The sequence below is a fragment of the Culex pipiens genome, chromosome 1 (genome assembly GCF_016801865.2).
Source record: "Culex pipiens pallens isolate TS chromosome 1, TS_CPP_V2, whole genome shotgun sequence".
Lineage (NCBI taxonomy): Eukaryota > Metazoa > Arthropoda > Insecta > Diptera > Culicidae > Culex > Culex pipiens.
This window is the reverse complement of record NC_068937.1, coordinates 4105884-4119820: the sequence shown is the minus strand read 5'-3', so window position 1 is coordinate 4119820 and position 13937 is coordinate 4105884. Positions and strand designations below refer to the sequence as shown.

At 43.2% G+C, this 13937-nt stretch overlaps 2 protein-coding genes across 2 annotated transcripts; one reads left to right on the top strand and one right to left on the bottom strand.

The window, feature by feature from the left end:
* Positions 1-799: 799 nt before the first annotated feature.
* On the bottom strand, positions 800-7851 carry LOC120432240 (uncharacterized). The gene is made up of 5 exons (XM_039597414.2): positions 7328-7851; positions 5237-7264; positions 1615-1796; positions 1374-1541; positions 800-1309 (listed from the first exon to the last, which is right to left on the bottom strand). Exons 1-5 carry the CDS (start codon positions 7476-7478, stop codon positions 995-997), a joined length of 2844 nt encoding a protein of 947 aa, XP_039453348.1. The 5' UTR covers positions 7479-7851; the 3' UTR covers positions 800-994.
* Positions 7852-11537: 3686 nt separating this feature from the next.
* Positions 11538-13545, top strand: LOC120432300 (serine/arginine repetitive matrix protein 1). The gene is made up of 2 exons (XM_039597487.2): positions 11538-12031; positions 12084-13545. Exons 1-2 carry the CDS (start codon positions 11669-11671, stop codon positions 13383-13385), a joined length of 1665 nt encoding a protein of 554 aa, XP_039453421.1. The 5' UTR covers positions 11538-11668; the 3' UTR covers positions 13386-13545.
* Positions 13546-13937: the final 392 nt, after the last annotated feature.

Below are 13937 nucleotides of genomic sequence, written 5' to 3'. Positions count from 1 at the left end.
AAGTCAACATTCGGTGTACGATAGGAATAAATGCCTTTCAATTAAAAATATTTTAAGCAATTTATTAATGCAATTAACAATTATTTGTGAAATTGATTTAAAAAAGTTTTTTTTTGTCAATTCAAATTACAATACTTCTCATTTTCTCCTCATAAGAAAGGACTGGTTTAGGTTGACAGAAGCGGCCATGTTGAAAGTGGTTTAGTTTGACAATAGGTTTTTTTTATCTCTTTGTTTATCCCATCCCAGGTACATATATGCACTTCGGAAGGAACCGGTCAAGAAAAAAATCCAGCCAGCCAGAGAGGGCGAAGAAATGCCCCAACAAATCGCCTCCTTTCCTTTGTTCTGCTGTTCGTAAAGCTGTTTTTTGACCCCTCTCCTTCCGAACTCCGAACTAGCCTTTAACTGGGCCGAATTGTAGGGAATAATGGTATTAAACGAAGTTGTTTGCATAAAAAAACACAAATTTACTGAAAATACCGTACTTTTTGAAAATACTTAAATTTTCATAACAGGCTGAAACAGTTCCAAACAACAAGAAATTTCAAATTGATTTTAACTTCTTAAGAGTTTTATTTTATTCTTTGTCCTCTATCTTAACCTATACCCTAACTGGCTCAAACGGCCTTGCCATCACAGAGCCGTGCGTCTATTTATAGATCCGCGATCTATTGTTCTTCGTCTTGATGGATGTTGATGATCTCCTGGGGGTCTTGTTGGAAGTCTCTTGCTTCCTTCCATCACGCTTTTTTTGGCTTTAGGTGTTTTCGGATGTAACTCAATAAACCATCTTAAATTATTTTCACTTTTCCTTATTTATTCGTTAGCGTTTGTTAATTCTTCAAGTCCTCATCATCTTTTCGATTGTTTTGTGTGGTAATTTCTTAATTATGTTGTGCCGTACTTCCGCAACGTGCGTTCCGTTACGTTTACAGCTGGTGCGCGTTTTTTATCCTTTCTCTCTCTTTTTCTCCTCCCCCCAAAAAATCCGTTACTCCGTCACCATTGCCACGACCGCCTCGGGCGGTTCCCCACCACCACCTCCCGTTCCGTTCTGTTCCACAACCTTGGGCGGCTGCTGCTCCACCTTTAATACTTTCTCGATGCCGGACAGATCCAGCGTGGCGTCCGCGGCCCGCAGCTGCTGCACGATGGCGGCCAGCCCGAACGAGAGCGCCACCAGAAGGCGGTCCCGGGACGCGTCCGGCAACTTGACAATCAGCTTGACGAGCGATTTGACGAGGGCGGTGCGGGAGGCGGATTTATCGGCGGCGTCTGCAGCGATCAGAGGGGGAAGAAGGTGTTTCTGCGGAGGGAGATCGATTAGTACTCCAGGATGTTTTTTTTTTAGGGGAAGCCTCGTGTAGTACCTGCACGACGTGGAGATAGCTGGCGAGGCAGTTCTTCAAGCACTCGTAGTGGTGTTGCTGTTCGGTGAGCAGAACCAGCACGATCAGCACGGCGTCACCAAAGTGGGGCAGGAGGAGCGGGTCACGGGCGAGCTTTTCCGCTTCCGCCGTCGTGCACTGGACCAGGGTCTTGAAGAGAGAGAGAGAGAGAGGGAGGATTAATTAGAGTTGTTTTACCAAAAAAAATTGAAGTTCATCTCACCTTGGAAAGAAACAGCCGAACCTGCGCCTTGGGCGTACTCTCGTTCAGCTCGTCCCGGTACAGGAACTTGCCAAACTCCTGCAGCACGATCTTCCCGTTGGCCACGTCGGCGAAGGAGCGCTGGAAGTAGAACCGCGTGATCGGGGCGAATTTCTCCGTTTGCTCCTTGAACGCTTTTTTGGCTGGAAATTTTACAAAATGTTGGATTAATTTCATTTATTTTATTTTTTTTTTGTGGAGAGAATTGAGGGCGTCTCCACTGCTGAGGACAAATCCTAAAATTACTTATTTTTTTCTTTGAATTTTTCGTGGTTATTGCACTCGTTTGTAATTTCTCGACTCACGATCAAGATCGAAACATTACGACTTGCCATCGAGAAATCTCGATCGTGGATCGGAAAAAATTACGAATCTTTGAATTAAAAAATCTAAAAACTCAACAAAAAATTTAACTCTAACAAATTTTTAAAAATTAAGATGACTCTCGATTTTTTTTTTAATGAAATAAACAATATTTTAATATTATTTTTTTTTGCTTTTTGAGTGTTTTTAATACCGCCTTGAGCAAAAAAAAATGTTTATTTTTTTTTCAAATCGAGATTTATCTGAGATAAAGATTTTTTTTTTTAAATGATTTGTCAATTGATTTTTTTATGATTTCACAAATTAAAAAAAAAAGAGTTTTAAAGATATCTTAAAGTTAAAAAAAAAAAGATTAGGAAATTTTGAGAAATTACATAAATTTCTGACAAATCAAAAATGAATCACAAATTGAAATTGAATGAAAGAATTTTTGAAGAAATTGTCCAAAAAGTAAATCTTCCTAAAAACATTTTTTTTTAATTTATTTTTTTTTTAAATTTACAATTTCGATAGCCATAAAAAATAATTTTCTTAAATTAAAAAAAATACAATAAAGAATTAAGAAACACTAAGGAACACTTTTCAAATTTTAAATTATGAGAGTTTATCAAATCTTTAAAAACTTCAAAACTTTATAAAAAAAATATAATTTTAAAAATCACAACACACCATATTTGTTTGAACTTTTGAAATTTCAAGAAATGTCAAAAAGTTTATAATCTTCTTCAATAATTTCCGAAATTAACCAAATTTTAAAATTCTGCGACTCTAAAATTTGATTTTTTTTTCAATTCTAAACTTCTACAATTTTAAATTAAGAAAAAAAACTTTAAATTTTAAAATTTTCGAACTATAAATTTTTATGTTATAAAATTGTTATTCTATATTTAGAATTTTTATGGATGATTCTAGAGTTTTATTTAAAAAACATTTCTTAATCCACCATTAGGTGGGTGGTGCCTTCCTCACATTTACAAAGTAATAATAAAAATAAGTTTATGAAAAAAATATATACCTGATACAGACTTTTCCAGAAAACATGCAGACTCTCATTTGAAGCAATGTGGCAACCGGGCGTTTCGCATCTGGCGCGACTCTCGCACGTAAACAAAAAGACCCGGCCTTTTGAGGTTAGGCAAAAAATCACCCTTTTTTGTATCAACAAAAATCTTTTTCTTGGCATAACTTTTTAAATACTTAACTAAACAGAATAAAATTTAATAGGGTCTTAGGGGACCCCAAAACAAACAGAATAAGGCGGATCCGGCCAAAATCGGTTCAGCCAGTTCTGAGATAATCGTGTGGAAAAAAAAAATCATGTCTACACACATCCCCACAGACATTTGTTCAGAATTTGATTCTGAGTCGATAGGTATACGTGTAGGAGTCGTATTTAAGAAGTTCATTTTTCGAGTGATTTTATAGCCTTGCCTTAGTGAGGTGAGGAAGGCAAAAAATGTCGAAGAAACAAAATTTTCATTTTTTACTTTTTGGGTGTTTTTTAATATATTTGACTTAAGGTGGTTTCAAAAACATCCAAGAAGTTCTAAAAATCAAAAATTAAACCAAAAATGTCAAAGTAAAAAAAAAAATCAAGATATTTATAATTAAAAAATTCCACAAGTTAAAAAAAATCAAAATGACAAAAGACTTATAAAATAAAAAAAAAACACCTGTAAATTTTAAAATTCAAAGACTCCAAAATTTTAAAATTTACATGGTAACAGTTCAATAGGGCGAATCTGCGTTTGTAAACAAGCAGCCTATCCTTTTTGTTCACGTTAAGTAAGAGGGGGATAGACTGCTTGTTTAGAAACGCAGATCCGCCCTATTGAACTGTTACTACGGATTTTGAAACATTACAATTTTAAAACTTTGAAAATTTTAAATTCTGAAATTATAAAATTTTTTAATTAGGTAGATCTAAAATCTTTAAATTATGGAACTGTTATTCTTTGTTATGAAATTTGAAAACATGTTTTTTGAAATTTTTGATTTTTTAAATAATATTTTTAAAAAACTGAAATATTAAGATTGAGTTTTTTTGTATGGACAATTGTCCTCGAGGAGGAGGGGGATACGTCGATATTTTGAAAAGAATTGGAACAATTACATTTAGAAACTTTGAAAATTTCACAGCCGACTTTCTGCCTGTCTATCTTCTCAATATTCATTGCTCCAACTGTCACTAATTTTTTTCCAGTCCCTTCAATGTCGACAACGAGAGGGTCCACTGTATTGAGAGTGAGGAGGGAGGGGAGAAATTTTAATTTAAAAAAAAATGGAACATTGAAAAATTTTATATTAAAAAAAACCAAAAAAAAAACAATATTTTACAAATATGAAATATAGAAAATTAAATTCATAAAATAAAATTAAAATCATAAAAAATAGAAAATCATTATTATTTTCACGGAAAAATAAAATAAAATTAAAATTCTTAAATTTTTAATTCAAAATATAAAGTTTCATTAAAAAAAACGTGGACAACTAAAATGTTTAGATTCGTATTTTATTTTTTTACAAATTTTTTTTTTAATCTTTATGGTGTTTGTACAATTTGAAAAAAATGGTGATTTAGATTTTCTCAATTTAAAATTTTAAGTTTTTGAACAAAAAAAAAACCAGAAAATATTGAATTTTTAGCTGTTTTACTTTAAAATCAAATAAAAAAACTGAAATTGGATTTACAATTTTTATTTTTTTACCGCAAAAAAAATAATAGATTCAATAATCATGTACATATTTAAAAATTTATTTTGAGATTTGTGTTTATTTAAAAAAAGTGTATTTCAGGAGTTTTTTTTTTTTTTTTTGAAAAGTTCCAATAAACCAAATTTAAAGTTTTTTCTTTTTGGGTGTTTTTTAATACCCCTGACTCAAGGCGGTAATAAAAACACCCAAAAAGCAAAATTTGGAAATTTGGTTTATTGGACCTTTAAAAAAAAAAAAAACACTCCAGATTTGATTATTTTAAAACTTGAGTTTTTGAACTCAGATGTTTTTACTTTCTACATTCCAGATTTTGTTTAATTGTTGAATTTTAAGAAAGTTAAATAAATATTTTTTTTATCTTTTTGAATGAACTTGGCACTGACTCTTGGATTTTTCTTGAAATTAAAAGGTTATTTGCGTTTTGTGCTTTTTTGATTGCTTATCTTAGCATTTTTTTAAATTACAATTTGCTCCCTCGGTGGGCTTGCTTCGCGTTTGCCCCCCAGCAGTGGAAACGCCCTAAAAGAACAAGAGGTGAACTTACATTCTTCTTTCAGCGCGCGCAGCATCCGGACCGGCCCGAGGATCACCTTGAGGATTTTCTCCAGCAGCCCGACCCGCTCGACGCCGTGCGAATGTTCCGGCTGGAGGCGCGTCACGTTGTATCGGAGGGCTTCGGCGATGCCGGCCAGTTTGAGCACCGTCTGCCGGAGCGTGTCCAGCTTGAACGCGTTGAGATTCTTGTCCAGGACGAGCTGGGTCAGGGTGATGATTTCGGCGAATGCGGGCAGGTTGTCGGTGCGGAAGGCTTCGTCGGCGCCCTCGAGCAGGTAGCCCTGGAGGAAGTGGTTCCGCTCGAAGAGGTCTAGTTCGAAGAGTTTGAGTACGAGTACGGAGAGGGAGTTGGAGCGGCAGATGTCGAACTGGTTTGAGAGCAGGGACTGGATTTGGGCGCTGAGGTAGGGGACGGCCAGGGTTTTGGTGCGGGCGATGACCCGCGTGATGGCGTAGATGTAGTTGGCGTTGGCGAAGCTGGCGTCGTAGAGGGAGCGGGTGAGGCGGCTGTAGAATAGGGAGGGGGATTGGAAGATTAGTGCCATCGGCACGAAGAACTCGTCGTCGTCCAGCTGCATCGAGCTGAACTTGTTGGTGTACTCGACGATCTGCTCGACGAGGGAGGGGGTTTTGTACAGGTCGTATTCGAGGCCGTAAGCTCCGATCATGAACTTGATGAGGGAATTGGCTTCCTCTTGTAGGAGGTAGTCGATCGACTTGAGGATCAACTCCCTTAGTTTGATCGTTTCTTCCGACGGGCCGTCTTCGTCGTCCGCGTCCATCGCTTCCTCGTCCGCTTCTTTCGTCCGGTTATCGTACTCGACCATTTTCCGGACGTTGTCTCCCGACACCAGCTCTAGATTCTGCCCGATCAGGTCCAAACACTCGCTGTTGCCGAAAACCGCCGCGCCTCGTCGGATCATCTCGTTGAAGTACATTTTCCGTTCGAAGATCTCTTTGGTGCGCTCCAGCTTGGCCATGAGCGCGCCCATTGTGAGGTCCATGGCCTTTTCGGCCTGTGAGCGCGGCCTCAGCGCGATCGACGGCAGCTGCTTCAACACGTCGTGCTGGCAAACTTTGTTCTCCTTCAGAATTTCGCACAGTTTGTACGCCGATTCTCCGATCGCTTGCTGCAGCGTTTGCTTCTCCTTGCCGCTGGCTTCTTCCTGCTCGAACAGATCGACGTCCGCCCAGTACATGAACCCATCCACCGTCACGTCCATCACGACGTTCTGCAGCGCGTTCAGCAGACTGTTGTTGATCTTCATCAGGTGTGAATCCGTGCCCGTTGAGTACGCCTCCGGAATCTCCTGCCGCGGCACGTGCTTCTCGTCCATAATCTGGTAGATGGCCATCTTCGGATCGACCTCGAACAGACTGCGGTTCAAGTACAGATCCCAACAGTGCAGCACGATGTTGAACAGCGCCTTCAGCGCGAACCCTTTGTACCGGTGCATCCGCAACGATGACCACCGCTCAAATTTGGCCATATCCGGCGTGTGAAAGTTCCTCAACAGCTCCATCATCGAATCGTACAACTTTCCCAGCGTCCGCTGCCGCTCCACGAACCGATTCCGGTCGACCTTCTTCCAGTCCGCATCCGTCCGGCAGATGCTGTAGTACATCGCCTTCGACAGGGCCTCGACCCGGTCCAGAATCTCGTACGGCTTCGCGTGCTTCATACTGACCACGGCCTGGTCCACAAACTGCATCATGAACCACTGCGGCGCGTACGCAACAATCTCGTAAAAGTACTCCTCCAAACTCGCCCCCCAAATGCAGTTCATCAGCAGGCACTTGGTCAGCTGCGGAATCGTCTGCAGCACGTGGCACAGCCGGGTGTCCCGCGCCAAATCGTACTTGAAGCTCGCGTCCGTGTTCAGCACCATAAAGAGCGTAATCTTGCGCAGCTGCTGCTCGCACTCCCGAATCGGCTTATTTTCCTCGTTCAGGTATCGCCGGATGCGCAGATACTTGACCAACCGGGCCACAATCTCGATGATGAACGGTTCATTTCCTACCCAAAACAAAAAACTTAATTAGCAAACTCCGCACAAGCGTGACATTCTAAAATTCTCACCTCCGTGAAACACGATCTTATCGAACGACCGCACAAACTGGTTCGTGTGATTGAAGATCGCCTGCAGCTTGACAAAGTCCTCGCAAAACTCCATCACGTCGTCGTCGGTGCACTGATTAATCTCCCGCAGCAAATCCGACAGCTCTTTCATTCCGGTTGTCCGCCGACGGTGTGTGCCGCTAATCAAAGTTGGCCACTTTCCGGTGCTCTTTGTTTGGGGGAAGGGGCGTAACGCTAGCCCCGCACGCGCGCGCTACGGCTCCTTTGATTTTTGTGTGTACCAACGCCTTTTGTTTACAACCAAGCCGCAAGCAGGGAAAACGGAGGTCACTCGGCGTGACGAAGGGGGGAAACTTCCGTCAAACTCCCCCGCGCTCGAAGTGGAACCACTCGCGAAAAAACACTCCCGATCAGTTGAGGACTCGGCCGGTTTTTGCGCGAAACTTGTGGTGAACACTGCGACGAGGAAAATTTGCTAGCTCTTTTTTGATGTGCGACGCGCCGCGCTAGATGACACTTGTATGTACTCAAAATGGGGCGAAGTTTGACGTTTGAGCGCGCCGCGCGCGCACGGTGAGTGGAAGATGGGCAAAAATGTGGAAATGGGTGGACATTAGTCCGACAACTGCTCGAATTCAAGTTAGGTACGCGGAGATCAAAAATTAAAGCGTTCAAGAAAAAATGCGCAAAATTTAAAAACATTAATCAACAAACTTACAAAATTCAAAAATAAAATAAAAAAATGCACTTAAATGGAGCACCCGCAGGAAGTGATGGGGGGGGTATGTGAGAGAATGTTTTTGTAAGTGTTGTTTTTAGAATATAGGCTAGTTGGGTTTTGAGAATGGAGGATTGTGATAAAGATGTAAGTGATGGGGGGGTATGGTAGAGAATGTTGAGTTGTATGGGGTATTTTGGGATTTTAGGAGAGATGGGTAGAGAATGGAGTGGAGGGTTGGGGTATGGATGGTTGGAGTTGATTTAATTTTGTGTTATTGTGATTGGTATTGTGGGTTATTGAAATGGTGATTGTGGTGGGTCATAGGTTTGATATTGTGGTTTTTATTGGGAGGTGATAGGGGGTATTGGGTAGGAAATTTTTTTGGGGATATATAGTATATTTATTTAGTGATATGGGTTGTATGGTTGGATGGAGGTATGTTTTGTGTTATTTGTGATTGGATTTGGGGTAGTATGAAAGTGGGATTGGGGTTGGTATACGGTTTTTTATTGTGTATATTTATAGGGAGGAGAAAGTGGGGGAATGGGATTGATTTTGGGGGGGGGTATTGTATTATTGGGGTGGAGTTGGTTGATTAGTTGGTAAAAGGGATAGTAGTATTGTGTTTAGGGGAAGGATTGGTAGTAAGATGGGGGTTTGGGGTGAAATTGTGTTTTATTTTTTTTGAATTTTTTTATAATTGGGGGAGGTATTTGGTGGTATGGGTTATATGTTTTTGGTTGATGTTAGCGAGGTATTAATTAGTATTGCTGATAGATTTGAGGATGGGGTGGTAAATTGGATGGGGTGGGTTGAGTTAGTTAATTGTGGTATTAGGGTGGGTTTGATAACGTGGGTTGGGAGTGGGGATGTGTGTGGGGGGGGGGACTGGATTAGTGGGAGGGGATGTGATTCAAGATGGTGGGTGGGTATCAGTGGGTTTGTGTTAAATGGTGTGGGTTTAGATAAGATATGGGATGAGAATAGATGGGGGGATTTGATATTTGGTGGATAAAGGAGATGGTTTAGTAAGTGTGATTTGGTGGCCAACTTTAAAACTCTGCTATTTTAGATGAGTGTTGGGGTATGGGCGGTACACTTTTTAGTTTGACTTTGACCAACCAACGGGGTACAAACTAAAAAAGTGTCAAACGAAAAAGTGACCAACCACCGGGGGTTGAGTGTACTGGTAATGCAAATGGCCATTTTGACAGTATTGGCCACAACCTGGATGGGCCGGTGCCCTCAGGGAGGTTCTCCCGGGAGGACATTTACCGAACCATACGATTTTGGGCAATATGGGTATCAAAATTTGTGGTTTTTAAAGCGGTATACGCACTTCGGAAGGAACCGGTCAAGAAAAAAAGTTCAAGATGGTATGTCAGAGACATAACCGAAAGACATAGGACCAAACAATTTGAATGTGTTTTTGGATTGCTAGTGAAATCTGAAATAAGATTATTTTATTTTGTTTCATAGATTTGTCGGCAAAATTGTCATAAATGTTCTCCCAAGGTGAACCTTCCATGAGGGCACCGGCAACTCCAGGTTGTGGCCACTACGGTCGAAATGTCAATTTTCATGTTCAGTATCAAAAACCATGAATTTTGATATCCATATTGTCACAACTCGTATGGTTCTGTTAAAGACCCTCCGGGCCCCGGGGAAACCTGCTTTGAGATCACCGGTCACTCAAGGTAGTGGCCACTACTGTCGGAATGTCAATTTTCATGTACAGTATCAAAAACCATGAATTTTGATACCAATATTGCCACAACTCGTATGGTTTTGTAAAAAGTCCTCCGGGCCCCGGGGAACCTGCTTTAAGGGCACCGGCCACTCCAGGTTGTGGCCACTACTGGCCATTATGTTCAGTATCAAAAACCATGAATTTTGATACCCAAATTGCCACAACTCGTATGTTTCTGTAAATGTCCCCCACGCCCCGAGGGAACCTTCTTTGAGGGCACCGGCCACTCCAGGTTGTGGCCACTACTGTCGAAATGGCCATTATGTTCAGTATAAAAAACCATGAATTTTGATACCCATATTGCCACAACTCGTATGTTTCTGTAAATGTCCCCCCAGGCCTCGGGGGACCTTCTTTGAGGGCATCGGCCACTCCAGGTTGTGGTCTCTACTGTCGAAATGGCCATTATTATGTTCAGTATCAAAAACCATGAATTTTGATACCCATATTGCTACAACTCGTATGTTTCTGTGAATGTCCCCCCACGCCCCGAGGGAACCTTCTTTGAGGCACCGGCCACTACAGGTTGTGGCCACTACTGTCGAAATGGTTATTATTATGCTCAGTATCAAAAACCATGAATTTTGATACCCATATTGCCACAACTCGTATGTTTCTGTAAATGTCCCCCCAGGCCCCGGGGGAACCTTCTTCGAGGGCACCGGCCACTCCAGCTTTTTTGTCACCACTGTCGAATTGGCAATTTTTCATGAGAACCGCCGCATCATAGCGACTTCCACGCCGTCCGCTTCGCTCGAATTTCCTCCTTCTGCTGCCCGTGGTTCTTCCTTCTGATTGCTGGTCCTCTTCTTCTATTGGCCGCTGCTTCTGCTGCTCCGCGCCGGCCCGACGTGCACAGTTCGAGTGCTCGTTCCAATGTGACTTGCTTTTGCGAAATTTTCTGCTTAAATAGCGGCACAGCCGGAGAACGGCACAAAAGGGGCGCGGTCTCGAATGCATACGCTTGCTCTGATTGGTCATCTGTCCGATTTGTACTGAAAAATTACTCATTTTGATTGCATGTTTTAAGTGCTTTAACTATGTTTAGTTAGACTATCTATGTAGTTAAACAATAGCTGAAGTCTTCCTCTTTCGATTGGTGGTCCAACCATCTGGATTGATTCACAGGGAAAAAAGATATAAGCGTTCAAAATGTCCCCTTTTTTAACGCTTAAAAGTGACGCTTTGGATCGAATTTCTGAACTGGCCCCCCAATAAGGCTTTCTAGGCCCAGTGAAAAAAATATAATTTAACCCAAATATTAAGAACTTCTCGTCACGGTGTCCTGATGCAAACAATCATCGAGCTCGAGCTGTCACAGCCCTGCGAAGTATGTTGTCTGACATATCGAGCTATAAGTCAAAAAATCCAGCTAGAAGTCGCCGGACAGAAAACTTTTGCTAGAAAGAGATAGGAAACCTGATGCAAACAAACGTGCAGGTGTAATGTAAACATACTTTGAATGTGTTAGTAAATTTCTGACTAGAATGCCTTATATAGTAAGTAGAGACATAGTCCTATGTCAAAAATCAAATGGGCAGCAGCGGCAGCGAAAACAAGCCAGAGAGGGTGAAGAAAAGCCCCAAGAAATCATTGCTTCTCCTTTGTTCTGCTGTGCGTAAAGCTGTTTCTTGACCCCTTTCCTTCCGATCTGCATACTAGCCTTAAGGGTGTAGTTCCAATTTTCACAGCTTTTCCCCGTCGGCGCTGTAGTCGCAAAGCAGGCTACAAAATCATACTCGTGGATGAAAAATTCTGGCGGCAGGTTTTCAAAGTTTGACATTTGTTTGTTTACCAACACCGTTGTCCAAAATATTCAAGAATCAACACGAAAAAATCCCTTCGTCGCAGAACCAAAAAGAATTCAACCATGTCCTCCGGGGACACCTCCGGCTCGAAGGAGCCGGTCCCGAAGAAAGAGCCCACGGAACCACCCCTCCCGCCGGGTTGGGCCCGGATCGCGTCCAAGAAACGGCCCGGCAAGTACTACTACTTCAACGCCGCGTCCAACACGAGCCTGTGGGAACATCCGGCCCGGGCGCTGGCCCAGGAGGCGAAGATTGTGGCCAATGTTGGCGCAGCCAACAAGAAGACGAAGGCCAAGGATGGTGAGAAGAAGGTCGTCCAGCTGCGGAATGACACGCAGTTCAAGAAGAAGAATCTGGCTAAACTGCGGATGGAGTCAATCCGGAAGGAGCAGGATGAGGAGAGGAAGACGGTGGCCAAGAAGACTGTAAGTTTTTGGAATTTTTTTGGGATTTTTATATTGATTGATTCGTTTTTAGGCAAGTCCCAGAAGAAAACCGGAAGTTAAGTTGACTTCTTCACCCAAGAAGAAGCCGGAAGTTCCGGTTAAGAAACCAGAGAAGCCGGAAGTGAAGAATGTCGCTTCCCCTAAGAAGGCTGCACCAAAGAAGCAGGAAGTCGTGAAGACATCCCCTCGCCAGAAGAGGAAACTTACCGAGGATTCTCCAAAAAGTGCCAAAAAGAAGCCGGCGGAAGCTTCCAAGACGAGCGCCAAAAGTCATGCCATCGCGAAGAAGGCATCTCCGGTCAAAGCGAAGCCCAAAACGGTGCTGGCGATCAAGAAGGAGGTGGAATCGCTGAAGCAGTTCAAAATTCCCAAGAAGCCACCGGAGGTGGAACCCGTTCCCTCCCCGGTTCTCGTAGACATTCGAAAGCTGGAGGAAGTGAAGCCGGAAGTGCCTGTCGAAACGCCGAAGAGTATTGCTGTCGTGGTTCCGGCGGTGTCGCCGAAACCCTGCCAGGAACCAACGCCAAGGAGTCATTCAACGCCGAAGGTCGCGGCGGTTCCTCAAGACTCGTTCACCAAATCCCCGGCCAACGATCGGTTGGCCCAGCTGCGCAACCAAATCGCTCAAAACGTTGAACTCGACGAGGACGCCGAAATGACCGACTTGAGCGTGGACAATTCCACGCTCGAAGTTGAAGAAATGGAGTGGGAGGACATTCCGGAGGAGGTCGCCCTGCAGGAGGTCGTAACCATTCGACGATCGCTGGGACTCAAACTTGCCGGCTCCGGCCAAACCCCATCCATTCCCGATCATCAATCCCACCAGGAAGACCTGGTCACCAGCCAATATCAGCGCTTCTTCTTCGTCGTCGTCGACACCAACATCTTCCTGTCCCACCTGAAACCCCTCGAGACGCTCCTAACCACCGGAATCCCCTCCGTCGGCCAACCCATCCTCATCATCCCGTACATCGTCCTCCAAGAGCTGGACCGAATCAAACACCGCGAAGCCGGACGGCCCCTCTCCCAAGCCGCTTGCCGCTCAATCCGCTTTCTCAACGACCTCCTAAAGCGCCGAGATCCCCGCATCCGCGGCCAGTCCACGATCGAAGCGGCCGCGCCCATCATCCCGATCGAAAACCCCGACGACCACATCGTCAACTGTTGCTGCCAGCAGCTGGGACAAGTGCGCGCCGAGCTGTTCCTGCTGTCCAACGACGTGAATCTGCGCAACAAGGCGCTCGTCAGCGGACTGACGGCGGTTTCGTTTGGCGAGCTGATGGCCGAGGCGGAACGGTTGAGGAAGGTGGCGGCGTCGGCGGCGAGTGGGTGACCGCTGGGGAGGTTGAGGTTGACTAGTCGTAAGGGGACGCGAGCAATCGAGTGCTGTGAAATTATGTACGCGCCACAAAGTGGCGCAGAGAGTTCAATAAGTATATTTTTGACCGCCCGTTTTACGACGCCTTTTGTCGTAGGCATTTGTTACCTAAAAAGAGCGTTTAGTTGTTTCCTTTCGGAAAGAAAAGACCTTCACTAGCTTATTTGAAATAATTTAGAATTATTGAGAAAATAAATGGAAAAAATGGCTTAGGTTGACGGCAAACTGACAATTTACATATTATGACTTGTACATAAAATCTGTTTCTAAAAATTACGCTTTAAACCGGATCCCTTAAATTTACGGATAATACCCATTTCAATTTAAAATTCAAATTAAAAGTCGCCCCGTGACGTTCAACACGAGGTTAAACAAGTCTGGGACAACTTTACAAAAAAACCACATAGGTAGGGACCTCGACCCACTATAGGCTTTAAAGTAAACAATATAAGGTCATTGCTCCGGCAGAAGTCTCAGCGGTTAGTCGTGTTTTTTCGCGGTGTGTTT

Coding starts and splice junctions, on each gene's coding strand:
- LOC120432300 (XM_039597487.2), top strand. CDS start 11,669: ATGTCCTCCGGGGACACCTCCGGCTCGAAGGAGCCGGTCCCGAAGAAA. Junction 12,032..12,083: donor AGACGGTGGCCAAGAAGACT/GTAAGTTTTTGG, acceptor ATTCGTTTTTAG/GCAAGTCCCAGAAGAAAACC.
- LOC120432240 (XM_039597414.2), bottom strand. CDS start 7,478: ATGAAAGAGCTGTCGGATTTGCTGCGGGAGATTAATCAGTGCACCGAC. Junction 7,265..7,327: donor TAAGATCGTGTTTCACGGAG/GTGAGAATTTTA, acceptor TGTTTTGGGTAG/GAAATGAACCGTTCATCATC. Junction 1,542..1,614: donor TTCGGCTGTTTCTTTCCAAG/GTGAGATGAACT, acceptor TCTCTCTTCAAG/ACCCTGGTCCAGTGCACGAC.